At 46.2% G+C, this 20,982-nt stretch overlaps 1 protein-coding gene across 5 annotated transcripts in view; it reads left to right on the forward strand.

Moving 5' to 3' along the window:
- The window catches only part of ABTB3 (ankyrin repeat and BTB domain containing 3), a 160,965-nt gene that overhangs the window by 82,584 nt on the left and 57,399 nt on the right, over positions 1–20,982 (forward strand). For all 5 annotated transcript variants that reach the window (XM_068664781.1, XM_068664749.1, XM_068664765.1 and 2 more), the window contains exons 2-3: positions 8,057–8,206; positions 20,260–20,464. In XM_068664781.1, coding sequence (XP_068520882.1) covers positions 8,057–8,206; positions 20,260–20,464 — 355 coding nt within the window. The remainder of the gene's footprint in view (positions 1–8,056; positions 8,207–20,259; positions 20,465–20,982) is intronic.

The following is a 20,982-nucleotide window of genomic DNA, read 5'->3' on the forward strand; positions in this document are numbered from 1 at the left end:
GAACTCTCAGCCTAATGGGGGATTTTGCCTGTTTTTAGACAAGCCCATCCTTGCATGAGTTAGTACTGCTGTCCATTTCCAGAGCCCATATTTATTCCAGTGCATATCCTTGTCCCCTCTCAGTATGTCTGCCATCCAGAATGCTGGCTGCAATGTGGAAGAGGCATCTCACAGTTCAGCTACGTGCTGTAACATCCGAATTCATCTATAAGCCCCCTCGCTAGCCAGCACTGCCAACACATTCATCATTCTCCTTTCTTTCTGCGAATTCCTCTCGAACTGTGAACTTCTTCCTGGTATCAAGTCCCTGATGGCAGCGTGCATTGTATTTATTTGCATGTAGCAAAGAAGAAAGATGATAGCAGTATTTTGTATTATTATTACTTATTTACCTGCATGCCTCCTGTCAAAGGGTATGATAGAAAACCTTTCTCCTCGCCATAGCTGTTTCCAGGGCAGCATAGCTTAGACCAGGGTGAGCCGCTGGGTGCTCTGTGTGAAATAAATGCAGTGTGTCAGCTCAAACATCTCTGTGCCAAAAAAATCCCAACTTGCACTGGAACTTTTATGGTTACTGTGACAGTGGAATAGTCTAGCTGATCACAGCCTGCTGTTGAGCAATTTTCCTGTTGTGAAGTCGATAAAACACCACGTCACGGTCAACAGAGAGAGAGGTGGTGAAAATCCCAGGTAGGTGAAGGCACATCAGTCTCCTTACCACAGAGAGGCAGGGGAATGCAGCTTTGCATCAGCTTCTTGCTCGCCCTGCCATCAGCATGTGCTGGCCATTCAGCCCATGGATGCACAGCAGTAAGCAGCACCCGCAAGGGACCACAAGGGAGAGACCTTTAGGGACCTGGGACACAAAGAGATGGATGGATCTCCATAAATTTTCTTGCTTGTGGATCAGTTTGCTTCATGTTCACTTTCCTTTTTCTCCTTTTTTTTTTTTTTTCTTTGGTGGTAGTTTTGAGGATTTTGAAATTTTCAAATTGATTTTGGCGGGACCATGGTTTTGCTTTCTTTATATCCAAATAAAAATGAACGTAAAGCTGTAGCTGCTGATCTGGGAGTTTAGCTTCTATGTTTAGTGGGGTCTAATCTTTTGATTCTTCTTTGTTTTGTAATTTATATCCCAAACAATCAAATCCATCCTGCGTTCCACTTGGTTGTGCACCACTTAACTGCTTGGTGCTAGCAGAATATATCCTAATTTAGCTGAATTGTTGTTACTTCAATGCCATTTAAAGCAGCAGTGATTGCCACTCATTATCATTAGGCTAAAACGATTGCCTTAGAAGGCTCCTAATAAGGAGGACGTCCCAATTAAGTAGAATGTGTTGTACTAACAAACTCCTTACAAGAAAGGATGTCACAGCCCTGTGTAGCAATATAATTCTATTATCTTGCCTTCCTATAACATCTGCTCTAATATCTCACAGAGGTATTTTGCTTTGGATAATGATCATCCATTCTGGCTTTTGATGAAATCAAATCCAGCTCAGCTGGGGTACTGCCCTGAAAACGATCGCACATCCTTGGAAAAAACTGCTCTCCAGATATGCAGTTACTGAAATTTCCAGTTGCAAGGAGCCAGAGACAAAATTGCTAAGACAAAACCTCCAAACTTGGCCAGATGAAATAATAAAAAAAAAAAACCTTGTGCTTGTGTAGCTGAGAGGATTGTTCTTTGCAGTTGTTCTGGAAGTGAAGTTCCTGCTGGTAGGAACCCAAAACCTACAGTTTGCACAACTTCTGTTTGTCATTTATCAACGGTTGCTGCTGTTGATAAAGTTTTTGGCTGTTTGTTTTTTTTTTTTTTAAAAAAAAAATCTCAGTTCGTTCATTTTCAAGCATTTTTTCATTTGCTCTTGTACTGATTTTTCCAGGAGAGAAAGGGTGATCTCTTGTGGTTAAACAGCATAACTTAGAGGCCTTATCTCTCTCTTCTTGGTTTTCTCTGACATTTCTTATTTCACCTTGAATCAGTTACTAAGCTCTGTAGTGCTTTACTTTCACTTCATCTATAAAACAGACATGAATATTACTTTACCTGCTAAACATCAGTCAGGAGGCGAAGTGGAAAGCGGGTAATGCTTCTTAACGTCTTTGGTTAGTAGATGTTAAAGACACACCAAGCAATATTACTTTGCATCTGACATCTTTACAGGGTCTTGCATCTGACTCCTGCGCCTCTTCCACACTTCCTCCTTCGGGAGGCTTTGCCTACTCTGAGACTTTGATTAGGGAAACTTTTTTATCGCCTTCTAGCTTTCCCAAGTGCTTTGCATTTTCTCCATGCAAAGCCACTCCCTGTTATTTAACCGGGCTGGAATGCGTGGAAAGAAGACACTTCGCGCTCCTTGCCTTGAATGCTTTCCAGATCTCCAGTGAACTGAAAGCACTGGTTGATACGATCAGCATTAAGATTTTCCCCATGGTCTCATTTCTGTGAGGAGAAGCCGAGATGCTTTCCATCTGCCTTGCCTGTCAGTTTGACAGGCTGAGCTGCGGTGTCCTGGTGCAGGTGGCTTCAAGCAGCAGAGGGTTTCTTCCCAACTTGGTGGGATTTGTCAGCTTGAATTCGCCATCTCCTCTGCAGCAGCATCAGGATGCCGGGGTCACAGTGCTGGTGTCCGCAGCATGCATCGAAATCCCTTGTGGATGTGGACAGTGCCTCTTCCTCACGTGCTCCTGCCTGCCACAGCCACCAAATGTGGGGTCAGGAGAGAGATTTTCTATGTCAGAGTATCAGCCATGCGGGGTTTGCACCTGCTGAAATGTGTTGCTTTTGCAAAAGTGCTTGGCAATAGTTCTGTCTCTTTCCTTTCTTTCCAGCAGGCTTTTTTGCTGTAGATCTCAAGATTGCTCCCTGGTGCTGGGAAATGCTTTGGTTCATGAGCTTGTGGAAGAAAAGAGATCTTTTGATTGGATGTTTTGTGAACTTTTGAAGTTCACAAGATTGTGTATGACAACAGAAGACTTGACTCAAAAACCTTCTAGTCCTTACGAACACCTGTCTAAAAAATCAAATGGCTATAAGAATTCAGTTGAATTCCTGCCCCTGAATGTAGTCCTCCTAAGCAAGGCCAGCAGTCACTGGAGAGATGTGCAGCAGCACGTTTTGAGGGCTGTTCAGGGTTAACTACCGTTTTCAGGCTCATTTTGTAGAGCAATTTGCCTGATATCTGCCCTGCACACTTAATCTCTATAAACTCTTAGAAGAATCCAGCTACTCCTTGCAGTGGGAGTTTAAACTATTTTCCAGATATGTACGTTTGCTTAAGATGTAATAGATAGATAAAGAGGGATGTCAAAGATACTTTGAAATATTTTCTCCTGAAAATAGGAGCCCTTCATTCAAGAGGAAAAAAAATAGAGCAGCAAAACCTTCAAGTTTCTATCCAGATTGTAAATTAATATATCGAGAAAAATGTGATAGTCTTTCCAAAGGAAAAAAATAGTAATTCCAAAATGTAAGACAAATGCTTTGTAGTCTTTACAGTGCTTATATTTTTAGTCGAGGACTATACTGACTGGCAAGACTGGCAAGTCTGCTTGCCAGTCCTGGCATATGGGCAACGTAGGGGCCAGCACTTTAGGAATCTGCTATTTTACAACACTTGCATCAGCTGGAATATAAATAAATGCAGATATAATAGAAGAAGAGTGGAGGAGGCTAAGATTTTTTGATGATTCCTCTATATTTAGGTGAAATTTGGGCTATGGACACCTTCTTTCTCCAGCCCTGCAAGCTGAAGAGGTTGCATAGCCAACGTGGTGTCCAGTATTGGGGTTGCTCTGGACCATCAGATCCTGCAGGCTTTTTTTTTTCCAGGGAGCTGGGACGAGTTCTGTCCTCTGCTGCCCAGCACTGAATTTGGGGTGTTTGTGGGGTATTTGCTCATTTCTGCCACGCTGCAAGGACTGCGCAGGCAGCTCCGTGGCAAGCTCCGAAAAGGGCGTGCAGGAATGTGTGTGTATTTGTGCCAAAATCTGCCTTGTGATGGAGGGTGGTGTATTAGCCCGGCACAAGAGCTGGGAATATGCGTGGGGAAACCAAAACAGAGTTACCAGGAAGCCCTGGCTTCAGAAGAATTTGCAGTGAGGATTTAAAACAATTGCTTATTTTACAAGTTGGGGCATCTTCAATCGTAACTTTGTCATTTTGCGCAATACTTCTTCGGTTTGGGATTTGTAAGTCTTTGGGGACTGAGCTCTAGCTTGTGTTTCTAATGAGCCCAGAGGGCAGGAAAAATGTGGAGTGTATTAACCGTACATCAGATCTGCCCTGTGATGTTTATTTTTTGTTGTTGTTCTTATTTATTTTTTTTTTCCCCTGGAGATTTGGGAGGGGAGCATTAGGAGCTTGTCACTACGTTCTTTGGCTTGCTGCTGATTTTAAAGTATTTTCACTGTGTTTCTCCTCAGTCTGTTACCTACAGACAGCAGGGCAGGATGAGGCCAAGGGCAAACTGCAAACAGCGGCTCCTAAAGCAAACTCTGGGTTTGGCCCGTTTTTGGTGTTTCTCCTTTCAGACAGATACCTGCCCCAAGGCTCTGACAGCCGAGGTTACAGAAAGCACCCCAAAAGGTGGCAAAAGCCAAATACACAGGAGTGCTTTGGTTGTTTCCCATTGCTCCAGTGATTCATAGCAGTCATAAACGCAACGTATGGCTGCCGTACATCACGGCGGGGCACAGAGCAGCCAGGGGCATGTCGAGCGAGTCTGGCCCCGCATTCATCCTGCAACAACTGCCTGCCTGATTTCCCCTCGAGTGAATTGGAGGGAAGATGAGGGATAAAATATTGGGCAAAGAAGCGCGCAGGGCTGAGTAACTGTGCAGAAAGGAAGGACATTTAGCAGTGCCAGGCGAGAGAAAAGACAGATACTGCAGCTTATTCCTGAAGATACTGTGCAGAAATCTTTGTTTAGGAATGACAAATAGCATCAGCAGCAACAGTCGAGAGAGCAAAAAAAGCAAGGGAAGAAAGTTCTGCTTTCCAGGCCGTTGGAAACGTGAGATCCTTACCTGTGTGTCAAGTATAATGCAGCGAAGCCGTGGCTGACAAGTGAATAATGCCAGTCAGCAGGGAATTAAAATAAGGAAATTGAACTGTAGCCAAACCAGTGAAAGCTGGTTTGTTTCTACTTATAAAGAAGACATATTATAATCATAAAGTTTTTACCTTTTCCCCCTCCCTCTTTGACTCACCAAGCTCCCTCTCTGCTTGCGGGGGAGCAATTCCCTTCCGTACTCTTCCATCAGCACGTTTGAGCTTTACAGGAAATACTGAAAAAACAGAGCAACTCTTCCTTCCAAAAAAAGCATTTTAGTGACATTAGTGATTGTTTTCAAGGAGAACGGTTGAAGCTAGAAGAGGGGCAGAGCTGTGTGCCCGAGCCATGCAATTCCCTTTCTCCATACTGGCAAAAACCAGATCCCGTGAAGCAAAATGATGAGAATTGTAAACAATCTTCCAACGCACCACGGGTCACCCGCTGTGGTCAATTAGAGTTGTGAAGCTGCTGTTTAAGTATCAGATGTTTGGCTATTGCATGGTTTTACTGAACTCAACCCCAAGTGAAAAAAAAACAAAAACCCTTTGGCGTGACATATCCTATAATTTGCTAAGTTTTCTAACAATGGCACATTTTGCGTTTCATTTGCACTTTTCTTCTGAAAGCCTAAGAATACCCTCCCCTCGCTAAAGAACAGAGTAATTAATCATCAGGGCTGTTTGTAAGGGAAAGCCTGGCTGTGGGAACGGAGTCAGAGACAAAATAGAGAATGAAATGTCTATGTGCCACGGCTTTCATCACTGAGACATCTCCTCTGCATCCTACGTTTTTTAAAACCATTTAAATTTTATTTTTAAGGTATCTTAAAAGAGTGTTTTTTTCCACACTTAAGGTGTGTTTTCGCTGAAGAATATTTTCCTGCTGGATATTCATTTTTTTTTTTTAAAGATGGCATAAAGCTATTTGTACTTTTCAGAAGTCTCCTAGAGCAGATCATTTACACATCTGTTTTCTGCAGGGAAGGCTCTTCCAATTTTGCCTTAATTTCTATCCATTAAAATTATGAAGAGCAATCTAAATAAATGAGAAATATTTCCGAGAGAGAAATCTTATTAAAATACGCCGGCAAGTCTGCATTTTCGATCCAGGTGTTGCGCATCTCGAGCTCTAGACGTGCGCGGAATACAAATGCCGATTGGCACGCTAAATGGGAAACGCAAGGCAGATGCCAGGCAATCCCAAGAGAACTTGGAAGGCTTGTTTGCTAGCTTTTGGTTGCTGTCCCTTTTTATCCTTCACCTCTGTGCTTTCAATTCTTTCATCTGTTGCTGTGTCAGATGTCCATCCCTTTCTCTCCGGGGTGCTCCCCGCAAGCCGTACTCCTCTCCCGCGACCCTCCACACGTGCGTGGGGTTTGCCCGGGGTTGCTACAACCCTGGACCTGGAGCCAGGGTTGGGATTACGGCCACTGCTGCTCTTCCATCCCCGGTGTTCAAGCAGGGAATTTGCTCTGGTGTTGCTGTCATGTTGGGGAAGGGGAGCCTGGTTAGCTTGCTGTCTTACGGCCACGGTACACAACACCTTCGGTCCCAGTTTCTCCAGTGTATACCCTCTGCTTTTCGGTTTGATCATGCACACTAAGCCTGTGTTGCCTCTTTTCTCCCAAGATGGGTGTTTTTAGGTCTGTGCTGCAAGCAGGACTTTTAGACTAGACTCTTCGCAGGCAAGGAGGTGATGGAGGTGAGGCTGGTGGAGGAAACAAGGTGTTTTATACCTATTGGCAGAACCATTGGTGAGTAGAGTTAGACGCCAGTTGCTTTCTGAGCTGGGAAACTCAGCGAGTTCTTCCCTCTGAAGGCACCAGACATGCACCTCCTTCTTAAGGCATTTTGTAAAGGTATTTTGTGAAGTGTTTGCTCAGCTAGTGAGGGTAAAACTTCTCCCTCACACTTAAAAGGAATGAATAGTAAAACTAATTGAAAAAAAAATACATTTCCTATTCTATCTCCTTTTGAAAGCAAATCATAAATCCCAGAGTTAGAGATAGGATGGAATTTAGTTGCCATAAAGAGGTGCAATCCTACTGCCTCCTGTGGGTCTCCACCCGTGTGCGTCCCAGAGGGATTTGGAGGTGATGCTGTGGATAAGCGTGGCCATAGCTGCCCGTTCGGAGGCCTTGGGAAGGGAGGAGAGCTTGCTGTCCAAGCTGGACTTCAATTCATCTGTTACCCAAGGATGGTAATGAGCCGTTTGCTCCTGTACATAAGTTCTGTTTTGTAGCATGACAGCAATTTTGATTAATAAACGTGTGCCCTCTGTCTGCGCCTGAGGGGTTTGATAGCGTGGCAAAAAAGTGACTTGTTTCTGCATGGATATGTGCAACATAAGTTGTTTTTTTTTTTTTCCTTTTTTTTTTTTTTTAACATCAGTAGCTTTGCTTATGCCCTCCCCTACAAAGATTCGGTGCTCTGAGGGCTTCTGCGTAGTGGGCTTTCGAAGCTCACGCAGTTCAGTTGTGAGGAGTTGTATTTACAAAAGACATGCAGTAGACTCATCAATGACACTGCAAGCACCTTGACACCACCCCATTATTTTGGCAGTTGTTGCTGGAATTCCCTGTATAGGAAAATCCTATAAACGTATCATCATTTCCATATCCCATTTTAAAGTCAATCTGTAAGAACTGTGCTGCTGAGATGCCATTTTCCATTAAACTCCTATGGTTTTGGAGTAGTTTCTCGAAGGCTTCTTCAGAAGCCTCTTGACCTCCGCCTTGGACAGTTCTTTGGGATTTTCTGTAATAATTATCCCTAGGTGACATCATGAGGGACTTGAGGATATTCAGAAGAGTTAATGAGGGTCACTTCTGAGAGCATGAGTCATCTGTGACAGTGACTTATAAATGTTTATTGTCTTTGAGCTCTGCACACACGGGCTGCCTCTTGGAATGTCCCCAGAAGGATGCGGCGGTGGTGACAGCAGTAGTGGCTGAAATTACATGGGATTTCTCTTTTTTTTTTAATTCACTGTAGGTGTCCTCTGCCTGCCAGACAGCTTGAACCTTCACAAAGACCAGCAGCGATCAAACAAGCCTGGGGAAGTGCAGATGTTCAGCCAGTCGGAGCTGAGGACCATCGAGCAGTCTTTACTGGCTACGCGTGTGGGGAGCATCGCCGAACTCAGTAAGTGCAAGGTTGCTATGATGTTTGGGTTTCTTACCTTGAGGTAAAGCAAAGCCACCTTTGTTAACTGGTTGTACAGAGGGGTGACAAAGGGACACGTGTGTTACTGCACTGGAAGCTGATTTTAGTCATGTTTATGCTCCACGGCTGGTTGGGAAGCTGAAGCTGTGAATCGATAGGAGGAAAAAAGTCTTGCGCAGTCTCATAGCAATGGCTACAACTTGTTTGCACCCACTGCTCTCATTTCTAAAGGTGAGGGATGCTTTATTTCATGTTGCATTTGAGAGTACCTCACAGCTTGGTCAGACTTGTAAGTGTCTGACATACTGGTGTTCTGTCTCATTTCATTGCGTTGCCCGTTTTGAGATGGGCTGGCCAAAAAAAAAGCTGAATGTTTCAATAAATGAGGGGTATAGAGTCACAAATTAAAGCAGAGCTCATTCTGTCTGCATTACAGAAAGTTCTTCACTCTTCTTGTCCTCCAGTTTCAGCAGAGGACAGAAGCACAGCTCAAACCTGAACCAGAGCAATTAGCACCTGGAAGATAAATTATTTGTTACTAATCAAAACACTTTTTGAGAAAGGTGATAAGCTATGATACCTGTAAAAATCTGAACATTTTGATTACAGCACAAATGAATTATTTACAGTTTTCTGAATACTACCTAGATGTCTTGTTGGCAGAAGGCAAATGCTATATGTGCATTTCCATACAGAATGGATTTTGCAGTTAACAGGAGGGTCTTCGGGAGATTTTTTATTAGGACAGAAGCTTTCCAATCACATGTTTACAGTACAGTTAGAGTGATGGGCAGGGAAACTTTTTTTTTTTTTTTTCCTGATCTCTACTATGAATTTTTGGGGAGAAACTGCAGAGTCAAATATAAGAAAATACGTGCAGCCCAGCTTGCTGTTCTTAATACTGGATGTTGTGTGATGGACATCGTACAGAAGGCACATTGGGATCTTAGGTACAATTTCTCAGCCTTTTCTGTAGTACTGGGAGCCTCCTCTGTAGCTATTTCATATCATCAGGGCTCAGTTTTTATGAGCCCCGTGGATTCACCATGAATGTTTGTCTGCAAGCCGCAGTATGAATTTCTGCTTTCAACTTGCTAATTTTCCTGTGTTCTGGTGAAACGTCAACAAGCCAAGAGCACTTGCATGCCTTAGCGTGAAGTGTTGCTCAGCCTCTGGAATCAGGTGTTTGGTGTTATTCAAATTAAGTACTTTATGCTTATTTATTTCACACGAGACATACACAACAGTACTTTCCATATGCCAAGTAAATTATGCATGATACTTCTCTCTCTCTTCAAGTATGTATGGTTGTGTTTTAGTAAATAAGCAACCTATGGATATTTCAGGTTTGTTTTTTGTTCTGTTTTGCTTTATTTTGTTTGTTTCACTGTATGCAATACAGAAAACAGGATCTTTAGCATCCTCCCCACACCCCCACTTATTTATTTTTTAAATTTCCATTTAAATTTAGAAATCTATCATCTCTAAGTCCTACCTCAGATTCAAGTGCTTGGCGAATATGGCTTGCTTTGTGTCTATCTGTTGACTCCAAGCACAGGCAAAACACTTCAGGGTGGCCAACTTGAAGAAAACAGCATCAGTGGGAGTTAGATGCAGCTGTCAGAGAGAGCTTGGCACTCTCAGCAGGCTGACAGCACTCCAGAAAGCCCTCTGGACAACAATTGGGGGCACCTCCCCATCCACTGCAAGCAGATGCATGTCGTGGAAGAAATCGTGGGAGTAGTGGTAATTGGCAAAGCTTGCAAGGCTTTCTGCTCGATCGGATAAAAATCTGTGCCGTGGAACAATGCTGGTGTAGAGTTCAAAACTCAGTCCTGGAGCATCGAGGGAAGCGCAGGGCGTCACGGTGAGCAGAACCTGATGGATTTAGGGGAAAATTGTCAAGAGGAAGGAAAACAAGGGGGTGTAAGGGGGCCGATGCTGTGGAGGGAGGCTGGGGAGCTGCAGCGTGGGGGAAGGACCTGGAGCAGCGGGGATGAGCCAGGGGGGAGCACCTGGGCATCACAGCACGTCGGCGGGGAGGGAGGAGGTGAAGGGGGATTTATCATTGCCACAGTGGGGGGTGGGAGGTGGTAGAGCCTTAGAATTGGCACGGCAGAGAGAGAAGAGGATGTAGCAAGCTCTGGCATGGAGAAGTGGGATGTGAGGGAAGGGTTACGTATGTCAAAGCCCCCGCTCTTGTGGGGGTGAATCAAGGGAATGGGTGAGACTCTGAAATGGGAGGAAATTAAGAGGATAGCACTTGTAAAGAGGAGGGGGAGGTGGAAACCAGGAGTGGCAAGGACAAAAGCCTGACCTGCTGGAGCAGCATAGCGAGTAGACCCCGAGCATGTGTCCACAAGCAACGTCCCAGGAGCCAGGACTTAATTTCCGTGCTCTCCATAACTGCACAGAAAAAAAAACAAGGGCAGAGTGATCTTGCAATAAAGCAACTTCATTTTATCTCCGAGGGAAGAATCCCAGTAATTCTAATTGAATGAGATTTCCTATAGTTTATCAACATTAATAATTAAAGTGTTGCAAGCATGCAGAATTAACCAGCGCACGTACACGGAGGAAAGACATCCCTTGCTCTCGGTTCTGCCTGGCATCCTCGCACGGAGCAGCATGACCAGCTGCCGAGCTGAGCTGCTGGTGATGTGGACAACGGGAAATCGAATCTGTCCCTTGGAAGATGACAGCTGGCAAGCGGGGCCCGCTGACTGGCTGGCGTCTGTATTTCTGCTGAAATCTGCTCAGTTTCTTCCCAACCTTTGTCTCTGTCCCAGGTGGGAAATAGAGTGAGTTATCCTAAGCGGAAAGCACGGTGTGGTGTGGTAGCCTCGCCTCCTGTACGTGGTACCCTCATTTTGTCTGCTACCTTCATGTTCTCTCCCCCCAGTTTTGTTACTCCTGTTTTCTTTCCTCTTCCTTTTCCGTTGAGGACTGATGAGTGGTTACGCAGTAAAAGGGCTGAAGATTTTCTGGGGAAAAGTCCTGCCTTTTAGCTGCAGCGTAAGAGGAATTACTGGTGTCTCTCTGGCGGTTTGTGCTACTTGGTTTGGCCGTGTCATTCCTTTAAGCAATACAGAAATTGTCTGGCGTGGCAGACAGGTGCTGGATCTGCTGTCGTACTGGTGAAGAACTGCTTCTTAGGATGCTTTCACCAGGATTTTTGAGGATAAGCGATATCAGCATTTGTTCAGGTGTGCTGACAACACGTTAGAAAAGACCATTTAGGTGGGCTGCATCTCCCCAGATGGGGACAGAGGCGAGAGAAAAAAGGGAAAATGGAGGTGATGAACACAGCCATAGAGGGATGGTACCAACATCCCTTGTGCAGGTGAAGGTTGACTTTCAGTGAGGGGTCCTCAGGTGCAACCAGACTCATGGACACTGCTCTGGTGCCCCCAGACCTTGCTTGCCCAGGCCTGGTGGCACCTCTGCTGGCATCTCATAGGGTTAGCAGGTTGGATGCTGTGGTGTGGGCACTGGTTGTCACTGAACAACGTAGTGCAGCTCTCCCAAAACCAGGAAGAAGAAGTGATGTTGCTGACTTTGGGAAAATCAAAGCAAGCTTTTGTCTCTAGGACACAGGAGGAGAATGTGAATAGAGACCTAATTCTGTAACGCAATTACTGAAGTAATACGTGATTCTGAGGAAAAGGCCTGAAAAATTAATGTGAAACCTTATTCATTAAAATATAATGAACATGGCACAAAGTTAAGAAACAACAATAAATTTGGTCTATGTTATATTGGCATTTAGTATTCAGGAATTGTAATTGCCTACTACAGTGTGTTTTAAAATAATGTAATTTCATTTGAAATGCATATTATTTAGAGAACATTGGGAAGAACTGAAGCACAGCAGAAATAATAGGATTTTAAACAGTAGCCTGACAGTATTTCACTGTTTATTTTTAGAAAAGTATTTGACAAAGCCTTTTTTTTTTTTTCTCCAGTTTTTCCTAGTTTCCCATGTTTCTAGACCAGACCTGGAGGAAAACAGGAACTGGTCTATTTTTCAGAAAGTTTGGGAAATTCTTCTGGATTTCCAGTTTCTCATTTCCTTCCTCTTCAGACAGGGAAAAATGGACAGAACAGATAAATGGAGGAATATTAGTGAGAGCTCTGGCTGTTGAGAGATCCCGTGATACTGCGTTTTGACCTTTGAATTTTTCTCCTAACTTCTTTATGTGCGTGTTTGCAATCCACAGACATTTGTTAGATTTAACTGTGTAACACTCCCAACTCACCTATTCATCACCCATCCAAAAATACTGGTGCCAGCTCGGAGACTGGATGCAGAAGGGGTGAGCCTTACAGCTGGAGGTCTCTGCTGTGCTGGATGAAGAAGGACCCCCTCTCTCGTGTACTCATAGATGTGGTGACAAGGAGGAGCAGAGCTTTAGGGGATGCTGGGCACCCCCCAGCACCAAGAAATGTTCCTGCCTTTGGGAGAATAAGGTGTTAGCGTGGGGCCGAGCTGGGAAAACCACCCCATGATGAGGCCATGGGAAAGGCTCCAGAAGGACTGTGTCATCGAGGGGCACAGAGGACTAAACTGTAGGTTAGGATGCCACCCAAACCATGTCTTCATGGATGTCTTAGGTCAGAGAAGAAGAAAACTGCTTTGAGTCCTGAGATGGGCAGTTCACTGGCTCTCCTGGGTGGGAAGTTGGCCACCCAGTCTTGTGCAAAGCATGGTGACTGGTAGGAGTGGGGGCATTGCTCCCAAGTGTTAATAGCAATAAGTAGGTGCTTTTATTTCAAACTAGGATAATCTGAAGATGTGGATGTTACTTAACACTGCTGATCTCAGAGCTTTTTAGCCTTTGAATGATATTTCACTTAAACAGCTCCCAGATCTGATGTTCAAGCTGGTATTTCCTCCACATCACTACTCAATCTCAGCGAGGTTTTTCTTTTCGCCATTGGAAAGATGCTGCCCTTCCCCATCATCCTCTCTTTGCCTCCGCAGTGCTGAAGGTATACGTTTCCAAAATAACAGGCTCACAGTACCTCTTGGCACACTAGGGATGAAAGAAAGGGTTACTGCTCAAGTGTAAGTAGCAATGTGCTTGCACATACCAATGCTGTTTTTCATTTCTCCTCGCAGCCCCAGCCAAGGAGATGATGAAAGTCGGCATCTCCTCCCTTGCCTTTTCATCTAGTCTCAATCCTCCACAACTAACAGGAGGGAGGACTGCAGGAGCTTTACGAATTGATTCATGTCTTGTAAATAAGAGGTTAAACACAGGTTTAGAAGCAAATGCCAGGCTAAAGGTGCTTGCTGGAAGGGTGGCATCTGAAGCAGCATTGTTGTAAGCCCAGTGCTTATTTACTGCCAGAACAAAAGCGCTGTATGCCAGGTATTTTTCTCAGACTAAGCAGCACCAGAGAGCACCAAAACTTTTCCTCTGTAGCAGTTAGGTTCGTGCAGTGCAGAACTAGGCAGAGATACTGACTGAGCCCCGCAGTTCAGATGGCAGTGCTCCCTGCAGTGTGGGGTTTGGCCATAGAGCTGGTGGCTTCAGTGGGCACTCTGGATGTGACAATACAGCCATCACCACTGACAATATGATCATCACCTTGGTGGGTGGGCGATTCTGGAGCTCCAACCCTCCACCACCCTCTTCTGGTAGCCCCAATGTATCAGCTCAGGACTCCTCATAAATCACCTTCAAGGTATGGACCCTTAAAGTAGCATTTTCCCTTCCTTAGGTTTGTTGTCACCCCAGCCCATGCTGTGCAGACCGCAGGCAATCAGCTGGGGCAAGGTGAGCACTCTTCTGCTGGCCTGCTCAGGCATGCGGGACTCTTAATTCAACATTTAAAGACGTGGGTCCAGGTTAAGCCAAAGAAAAATCCAACTACGGTGGTCCAGAAAGACAGAGTGAAAGCTCTGCCTTAGGTTGGCAGATGAATAGCTCATCTGAGTCAAAGGCTGTTTTGTTTGGAGCTGACAAGGTATGAGGGGAATCAAACGTAAACATTATGCTTGCCTCGTTGGGTAGGAGATTCTGAAGGTAATAGTGTTATTATGGTAGGTATGTGAAGTTGAAAAGGTTTAATTATTACTGCGGCTTTTTTATGGGTTATATCCAATCCTTAATTTCTCTGTCTTCAAAGGCTTTGCAAACACTGAACTGCACACAAACACGTACTCTGTCATATAAATAGAACCTTCTTGTGATGGTGGGATAAGCTGAGATAAAAGGTTAAATGATCTGTTGGAGGCCACAGGGGAGCCGCTCTCTGGAAATTGGCTGCTCGTGTCCTGGTCCTGTCTTTTGCTGCCAAATGCAGAGTTTGGGACCGCAAACTCCTTCCTCTGCTTTTCTGTTGCAGAGATAAGTGGCTGTTAGGAGATGAAAAGATTGCCTGGCATAGCGAGGAACAAATTCACACAGGGGTACAAGGCAGGCACCAGAGGCAGGCGGATACGACAGAAATGGGGAGGTTATCTCAAGGTGAGCTCGGTGATGAATTTGCAGCAGGCAGGATATTCCACTGGGTGCACGTTACGGCACCCCGAGTGCACCCATAGCCCCAGGCTTTTTAATCTATTATACACTACGCCAAGAATAGCACAGCTTCGTGTTTGAATATACTCAGTGCTGAGAGCACACACACGTCAAGGTACGCGATGGATACTGCGCTGTGCGCTCCCTCCCTAGCTTTCTGCAGCCTCCTTTCCTGGTACAGACGGGCCTCGAGATAACGATACGAAGACCTCCCGTAAATCTTCTGAGGGAGGGTTTTCCTCAAGCAGTTTTTTGTTCAGCTGCCTTTGAAACACGCAGCTTGGTGCAGTACCGGAGGCAGAGCAAGTGTGGAGGAGCTGTGCCGCTGGGTTCGAAAGCGTGTGGATGGCTCGGGCGGCCGGCGGAGCAGATGACTGGAGGCACTCTGCTGTCCTGCAGCAGGCACAGTTAAACCACTCGTGTGCACCTGCATTCGTGTGCTTACAGGCATACGCCTGGGGGGACTCTAGCAATATATCATGTCGGTGCAGAAAGCAGATGCAACAGGCAGGCAGAAAGGAGGAGAGACTTCGCTATGCTGCGGGAAGGATGCAGGATGCCATGGCTACCAGATAGCAATCAGCCTGGGTGGATCTTGGTTTATTATCAGGCTCATAACTCACTTTTTCAATACAGTCTGCCCTCAGCAAAAGCCATACATAGATCCAAGGTTTTTACACCGAGCTGTGAAGCAAATCCATGTCAAGAAAGTGAGTTTTGAATCTGAGTCGTGTGCTTGCAATGGGGGAGACTTTGAAAGCTGCTGGCCATGCTGTGCAAGTTGGCGCCTGGAGTGCAGCTCTCCGGCCAACACTTCGCTTGATGATGTGGACAGATCACAGAAGGACATCGACAGATCTGAAGGTCCGTTTCGTGGCTCTGGCCTGCTCTGTTGGGAGAACATGTTCATCCTCATCCAGGTAGCACAGCGAAGCAGCAATACTCACTGTCAACAAGCTCCACCACAGGGCACGATTCCCCAGAACAGGCTGCACACAAACCAGAGTCCTGGAGGGGTGAGCAGAGCTCTGTGACTGCACTGATGGGTGCTGCTGGCAGGAGGCCATCACATGGTGTGCCAGAAACACGGCCTGCTGCTTTGCACCATGCCTTAACAGGACAATTTGGGGTCCCTCCCCTGGGCTTTGAAGGAAAGACGTGGGCTGAACAAGTGTGTGCCTTGTTATCAGTGTGCAAAAACAGTTTACAAGTTGTTCTTGAGGCTTTAGAGCATGTTCTTGGAACAAGAAAAACTTGAGGTAGGTGTCATCGGGAGTGGCTGTGCGAGGATTTGTCCACTGTCATTCACCTGTCGTGGTTATGGCCATGGTTATGCAAGCACACACCCAGCTGAACAATGTAGGCTTTGCAAGGCTATCCCTCTGAAAACCATGATCAAGTCCATCAAGCCAGATCATAAAATCCTGTAGGAAGCTTCTCAGAAGCAGGTGTTGGACATCTATGATTTCCTCCTCCTTCCTCCTCTGTTTTCCTTCTTTTTTCCCCATTGTTTATTACAAGACTTGGGATCGATCTGTTATTCTGTAAGCATTGGGCTCTGAAATAGTCACAGCGCTGAGAGCGGCTTTTACTGGAGGCAAACACAGGCAAAAAAAATGCTTAGCTGGTCGCTGTCGAGAGGGCTCGAGCAGCCGGGTTGTGTGCTGTGGGTTGCTGAACGTACCACCCCCGTGCGGCTGAACTTGCCCTGTCACATCACATCTTCGGCCTGCAGTCGGTGGAGCTGTTCCTTAAATATTCAGTATGGCCTCAAACCAGGCCCGTGTCACGGCACACGCCTTACGTAATGCTCTGAATCTCTAAATCGAATGTATGTGGGTCTTGCCTTCCTACAAAGCTCTGAATTGACAGCAGCAGTCATGGGCCATTCCTCTCGTGGTCGTGGGAGGGACGAAATGCTGGAGGCTCGCGTGGTGCTGGTTTCTCCCCTCCTTTGCTGCCAGGTATGTCCAGCACCTCGTTTCTCCTCAGGGCTGCCGATCTCCAGCCTGGGGCCTGCTCTTGTCTTTGCTGTCTCCCAAGCTCTGGCAGCACCAAGGTCCTCCCTCCCGAGCCTGCTCGTCTCCTGGTCCGTCCCACGCGATGTGATGCCTGCTCTTCACGGCTCTGCCAGTGAAACAGTTTGTGCGGTGACTCATTTGGCTCGTGCTGCACAAATTGTGGAAATGTTTATCTGGTTTAAATTAAAACGATAGTAACATTGGCAAGGGGTTTCACCAGCAGGCAGTTGGGTTCCCCGGTCTGCCCCTCAGGTGGGTTGCGGACCAAAAGCACCTTAGCAAGGAGGAACAGGTACATCAAAACGCGTTGGGGTCTGAAACAGCACATGTACATCTCAAACCAGTTGTTACGCCACCCTACATTTTGCAGTCTATGCATAAATACTGCTGTACAGTGCACACACACCTGCCAGCTCCATCCTCAGCCCCGATGTGCACAGACCCCAGCTCTGCCCTGAAGATTTGGCTCCATAACAGGATGTGGCTGGAGGAGGAGAAGGGCTCGGGGGGGTGCGGTGGCTGCTGCAAGGTTACACAGCGGAATGAAATAGAAACCTGAGATCCCTGTCCTCTGCTCAGTGCTTCGCCTGGTAGACAGCAAGATCATAATGTGGCTTTTTCTGCTTGCTTACTGCCCTCTCTGAAGCTCAGTGCTTTATAGGTATTGATTATTTAAGCCTTGAGTTGTCTCTGATGGAGGAATGTTATAATAATTGTTGGTAGAGCCTGTATTTCAAGTGTAACCAGAGATAACATAGCAAAGGGAATAGCAAGATCTAAGCCGATCAATTCTTGGTATAATGTAATTAAATGATGCTTTATACATAAGAAGCATTAATTGAGCTTTAATGGCATGAATTGCTTTGACTTCCTTACGAAGCAGTTGAGGAAATACAGAATAAAAGGATGAACTCCCGGTCGTAGTGAAATTGATTGCAGTTTTGCCATCGATCCCAGTGAGGCTCGAGTCCCTCCAGGCTTGCATCAGCAGCGATGCTGAGCTGGCTGCCCTGCGCACGTCATTCCTGCTGCTGCTGCTGCTCCTTACTCACCGTGCCGCTTCCCCCAGTGCTGGATGTGTCATACAAGTCGCACTGCCCCGGCACTTGATGAGGAACGTGGGTGAAGTAATGCTGCTGACTGAGCCTTGGCCTAAACTGTGCCCTGATTTTATTCATCTGGTGGTACAGAAACCAGAGGAGTTCTCCGATGCGTGCCATCCCAATCCACTTAATGAGGACTGGTCGTGTGCTTAACCGTAACCACATGCTGCATTGCCGTGGTGCCTTGGGCCTGAAAAGACTGAATTTAGTGCAACTCTTTTTTTTCTGCTTTTGCAATTATTGCTAAACCTGGGTGTTGCACTTAGCGCTTCTATACAATCTTCATTCCTTTTGCAGGAAAAAAAGATTTGACTTCTGCTCTCGGTGATGTTGCTAAGCAGTTGAATGTCCCCGTGTGTGTCTTGGCAATGCACTTCTGCTGTGACAGAACGGGATGAGTGATGGCTGTCCCAAACTTTCCTACTGCTGCTCCTCGACTGCAGATGATTTTGAGCAGGACTGTTTAATCATCTCAGAGGCACATCTGTGCCTCTCGGGGACCCGATTCTGCAGGCTTTCTGCATGCACAGCTTCTCTTGGAAATTATGAGCATGCAGGGCTGCAAGATTGGTCCTATCATGACAATTTCCTGGCAGGGGGAAAAGGCAGAAACTATTTTTAAATGAAAGCTTTGAATCAGAAGAATATTGCAGAGTGCAGCAAAAATTGTGTCAAAACCCTGAAATCATGGACTCGGCAGTTTTCTCGTGCCAGTGGTTTTCGTCTGCTCATGGTTTTAAGACTGTGTTTTTGGAGGATTGGGCTGAATGTTTTTCGGTGAGATGTTTCTCTTCTCCCTGCTGCACATTATCTCAGCAGCAGCAGCAGCGTTCCCTGTGCAAGTCAGGCTGGACAGAGAGAGGAGGTACTGTGATGTGTTAACAGGGGTGGGATTTTTTTGGGGAAAAAAAAAAAAAAGCTTTTTCTCTGCCTTGCACACAAGCAAAACGGTTCTTGAAGTTTGTCTGTAGGCTCATTGTTCAGCTTTTTTTTTGTTGTTTTGGTTTGTTTTCAGAGCTGGTGTTACGTTCCTACCTCAGTGTACGTTTCCAACTTTTCCTTCCAAGTTTCAGTACTCAGTGGTCATTTGGGAAAACTAAATAAAAGGAAGTGTGTGAGTTTTTCTTCGAATGGGAAAATTACGCCTTCTTTTCCCTATCACTTGCTTTTGTATAGCTCAAGAATGACCCAAAGGGCTTTTGCTAAGATTTTCATTTAAAACAAACCATCTGATTTGATCAGAAATCATTATTTTCCCCCAAAGAACCTTCAGAATGATTTGAACACGTGAAAACAGGCCGTTTATGACCAAAATTGTTTTGCTGCCTTTTATATAGTGGTCACTAGACAGCTAACATCGTAAAATCCACTGCCTCAGAGGGACATCCTTTAGCTAATTAGTTACAAGCAGTATAGTGCTTAGAGAGTCGGTGCTCCTGCCTCTACATTTGCCTGCTAACCGAATCTCATTTGCTGGGTCTGCCGATCACGGCCTGCATGTTGCAGCTTATTTCCCTTACCTGTAATGCGAGGAAACTTTCGGCACCACATGATCGTAGAGGGAGACAATGAGCATCTTTCTGATGGGCCATTTTCTGTTCCCTGGTCCCCTGAACAGCTCAGGTGGGCTCGCATCTCAGATTTCCTGTTCTGCTAACATTATGATGCTTTCTAGACCAGCCTGGGCTTAAAAATTGTAATTTCGGCTTGCACATTCCTGATGGTACTGCCTGAAGCCTCGTTTTTCAGAGCCGTGGGACCAGCTCTGCTCACAGGTCCATCCATAGGTGTGGCCCTCCTTGTTTTGGGGGCAGCAACCACCCCTATGGGGTAAGGGGCTGGGACTTGGGCAGGCACCCAGGGCAGTGTGCCGGGATGTGCGTGGCTGCCCCAGGATTTCCCTGGCACTACCTAACCACAAGAATGCAGAGTTTGGGGCCACTCTGCATTGTCCCCACTGCCAGGAAACGACTGGCTTGGTAGATGAGGGGGAGCAGCAGATATTGGCTACCTGGTCTTCAGGAAGGCCTTTGGGACTGTCCCCTGTAAGATCCCAGTAGAGAAGCTGGTGATGGATGGGCTGGATGAGCAGAGACTGCATTGTATTCACAGAAACGCGTCCCTGCAGGCCTTCGGGGGCTTGTGTGCAGCCCAGGTATGCCACCACACTGTAAACAACCAGGCAAAGTCAGAACTGGCGATGAATAATGAGCGCACAGGATCCTGTTCTACCTTTTCCTGGTTACGTACCTGAGGTTAAACGGCAGGGGAAAACAGCCTGGTGCATCTCTTGGTTTGAAAAACTGGGGGAAAGGCGGCAGTGTGAAGGAAGGAGAGAGGGCTAAAAGCGTGGTGCTCACCCAAATCTTGCTTTCCAGGTGACCTGGTGTCCCGAGCCATGCACCACCTCCAGCCGCTCAACGCCAAGCAGCACGGGAACGGCACGCCGATGCACCAGAAGCAGGGGTCGCTCTACTGGGAGCCCGAGGCTTTGTACACCCTCTGCTACTTCATGCACTGCCCGCAGATGGAGTGGGAGAACCCAAACGTGGAGCCGTCCAAAGTCACGCTGCAGACCGAGAGGTAAGAGCCACCTCACGGTGTATTTAATATCTTTGTGAAGACGTTTTGCTGATAAATCAGCGTTGCTGGCTAATTGCTAATTACAGCTTGTGCATAGGAGGCTGCAGAGCAGTCTGTTTTGGTTTGGGATCACCTTTTTGAAATCCGTTTCTCTTGCTGAAGTGCTCCATGGCTGACCCAATATATATCAAAAGTGACACCCAGTGGCTACATACAGCAAATTGATTCCAGATGTGCACTTGGTAGAGATTTCCGTTTTCTTTCTTTGTTGCTCAGCTATTCTGTGTTTTGGAAAAGAAAATGAGAACTTCTATTTCGGGCCTAGCAGGTTTGGGTTTAAATGTGTTTTTCTACACATTAATAGGGTCTGACAGCTGTGATTTGGGAAGTGGAAAATGAATAGAGTACTGTGCAGCGAGGAGGGGCTGTTAAAGATGCAGGGCCCCAGCTATGCCAGGTGCCCAGCCGTGATGTGTACCCAGTGCAGCATTAACCCGGGGGCTGTGAACCCCTGCCTG

The sequence above is a fragment of the Anas acuta genome, chromosome 1, assembly GCF_963932015.1.
Source record: "Anas acuta chromosome 1, bAnaAcu1.1, whole genome shotgun sequence".
Lineage (NCBI taxonomy): Eukaryota > Metazoa > Chordata > Aves > Anseriformes > Anatidae > Anas > Anas acuta.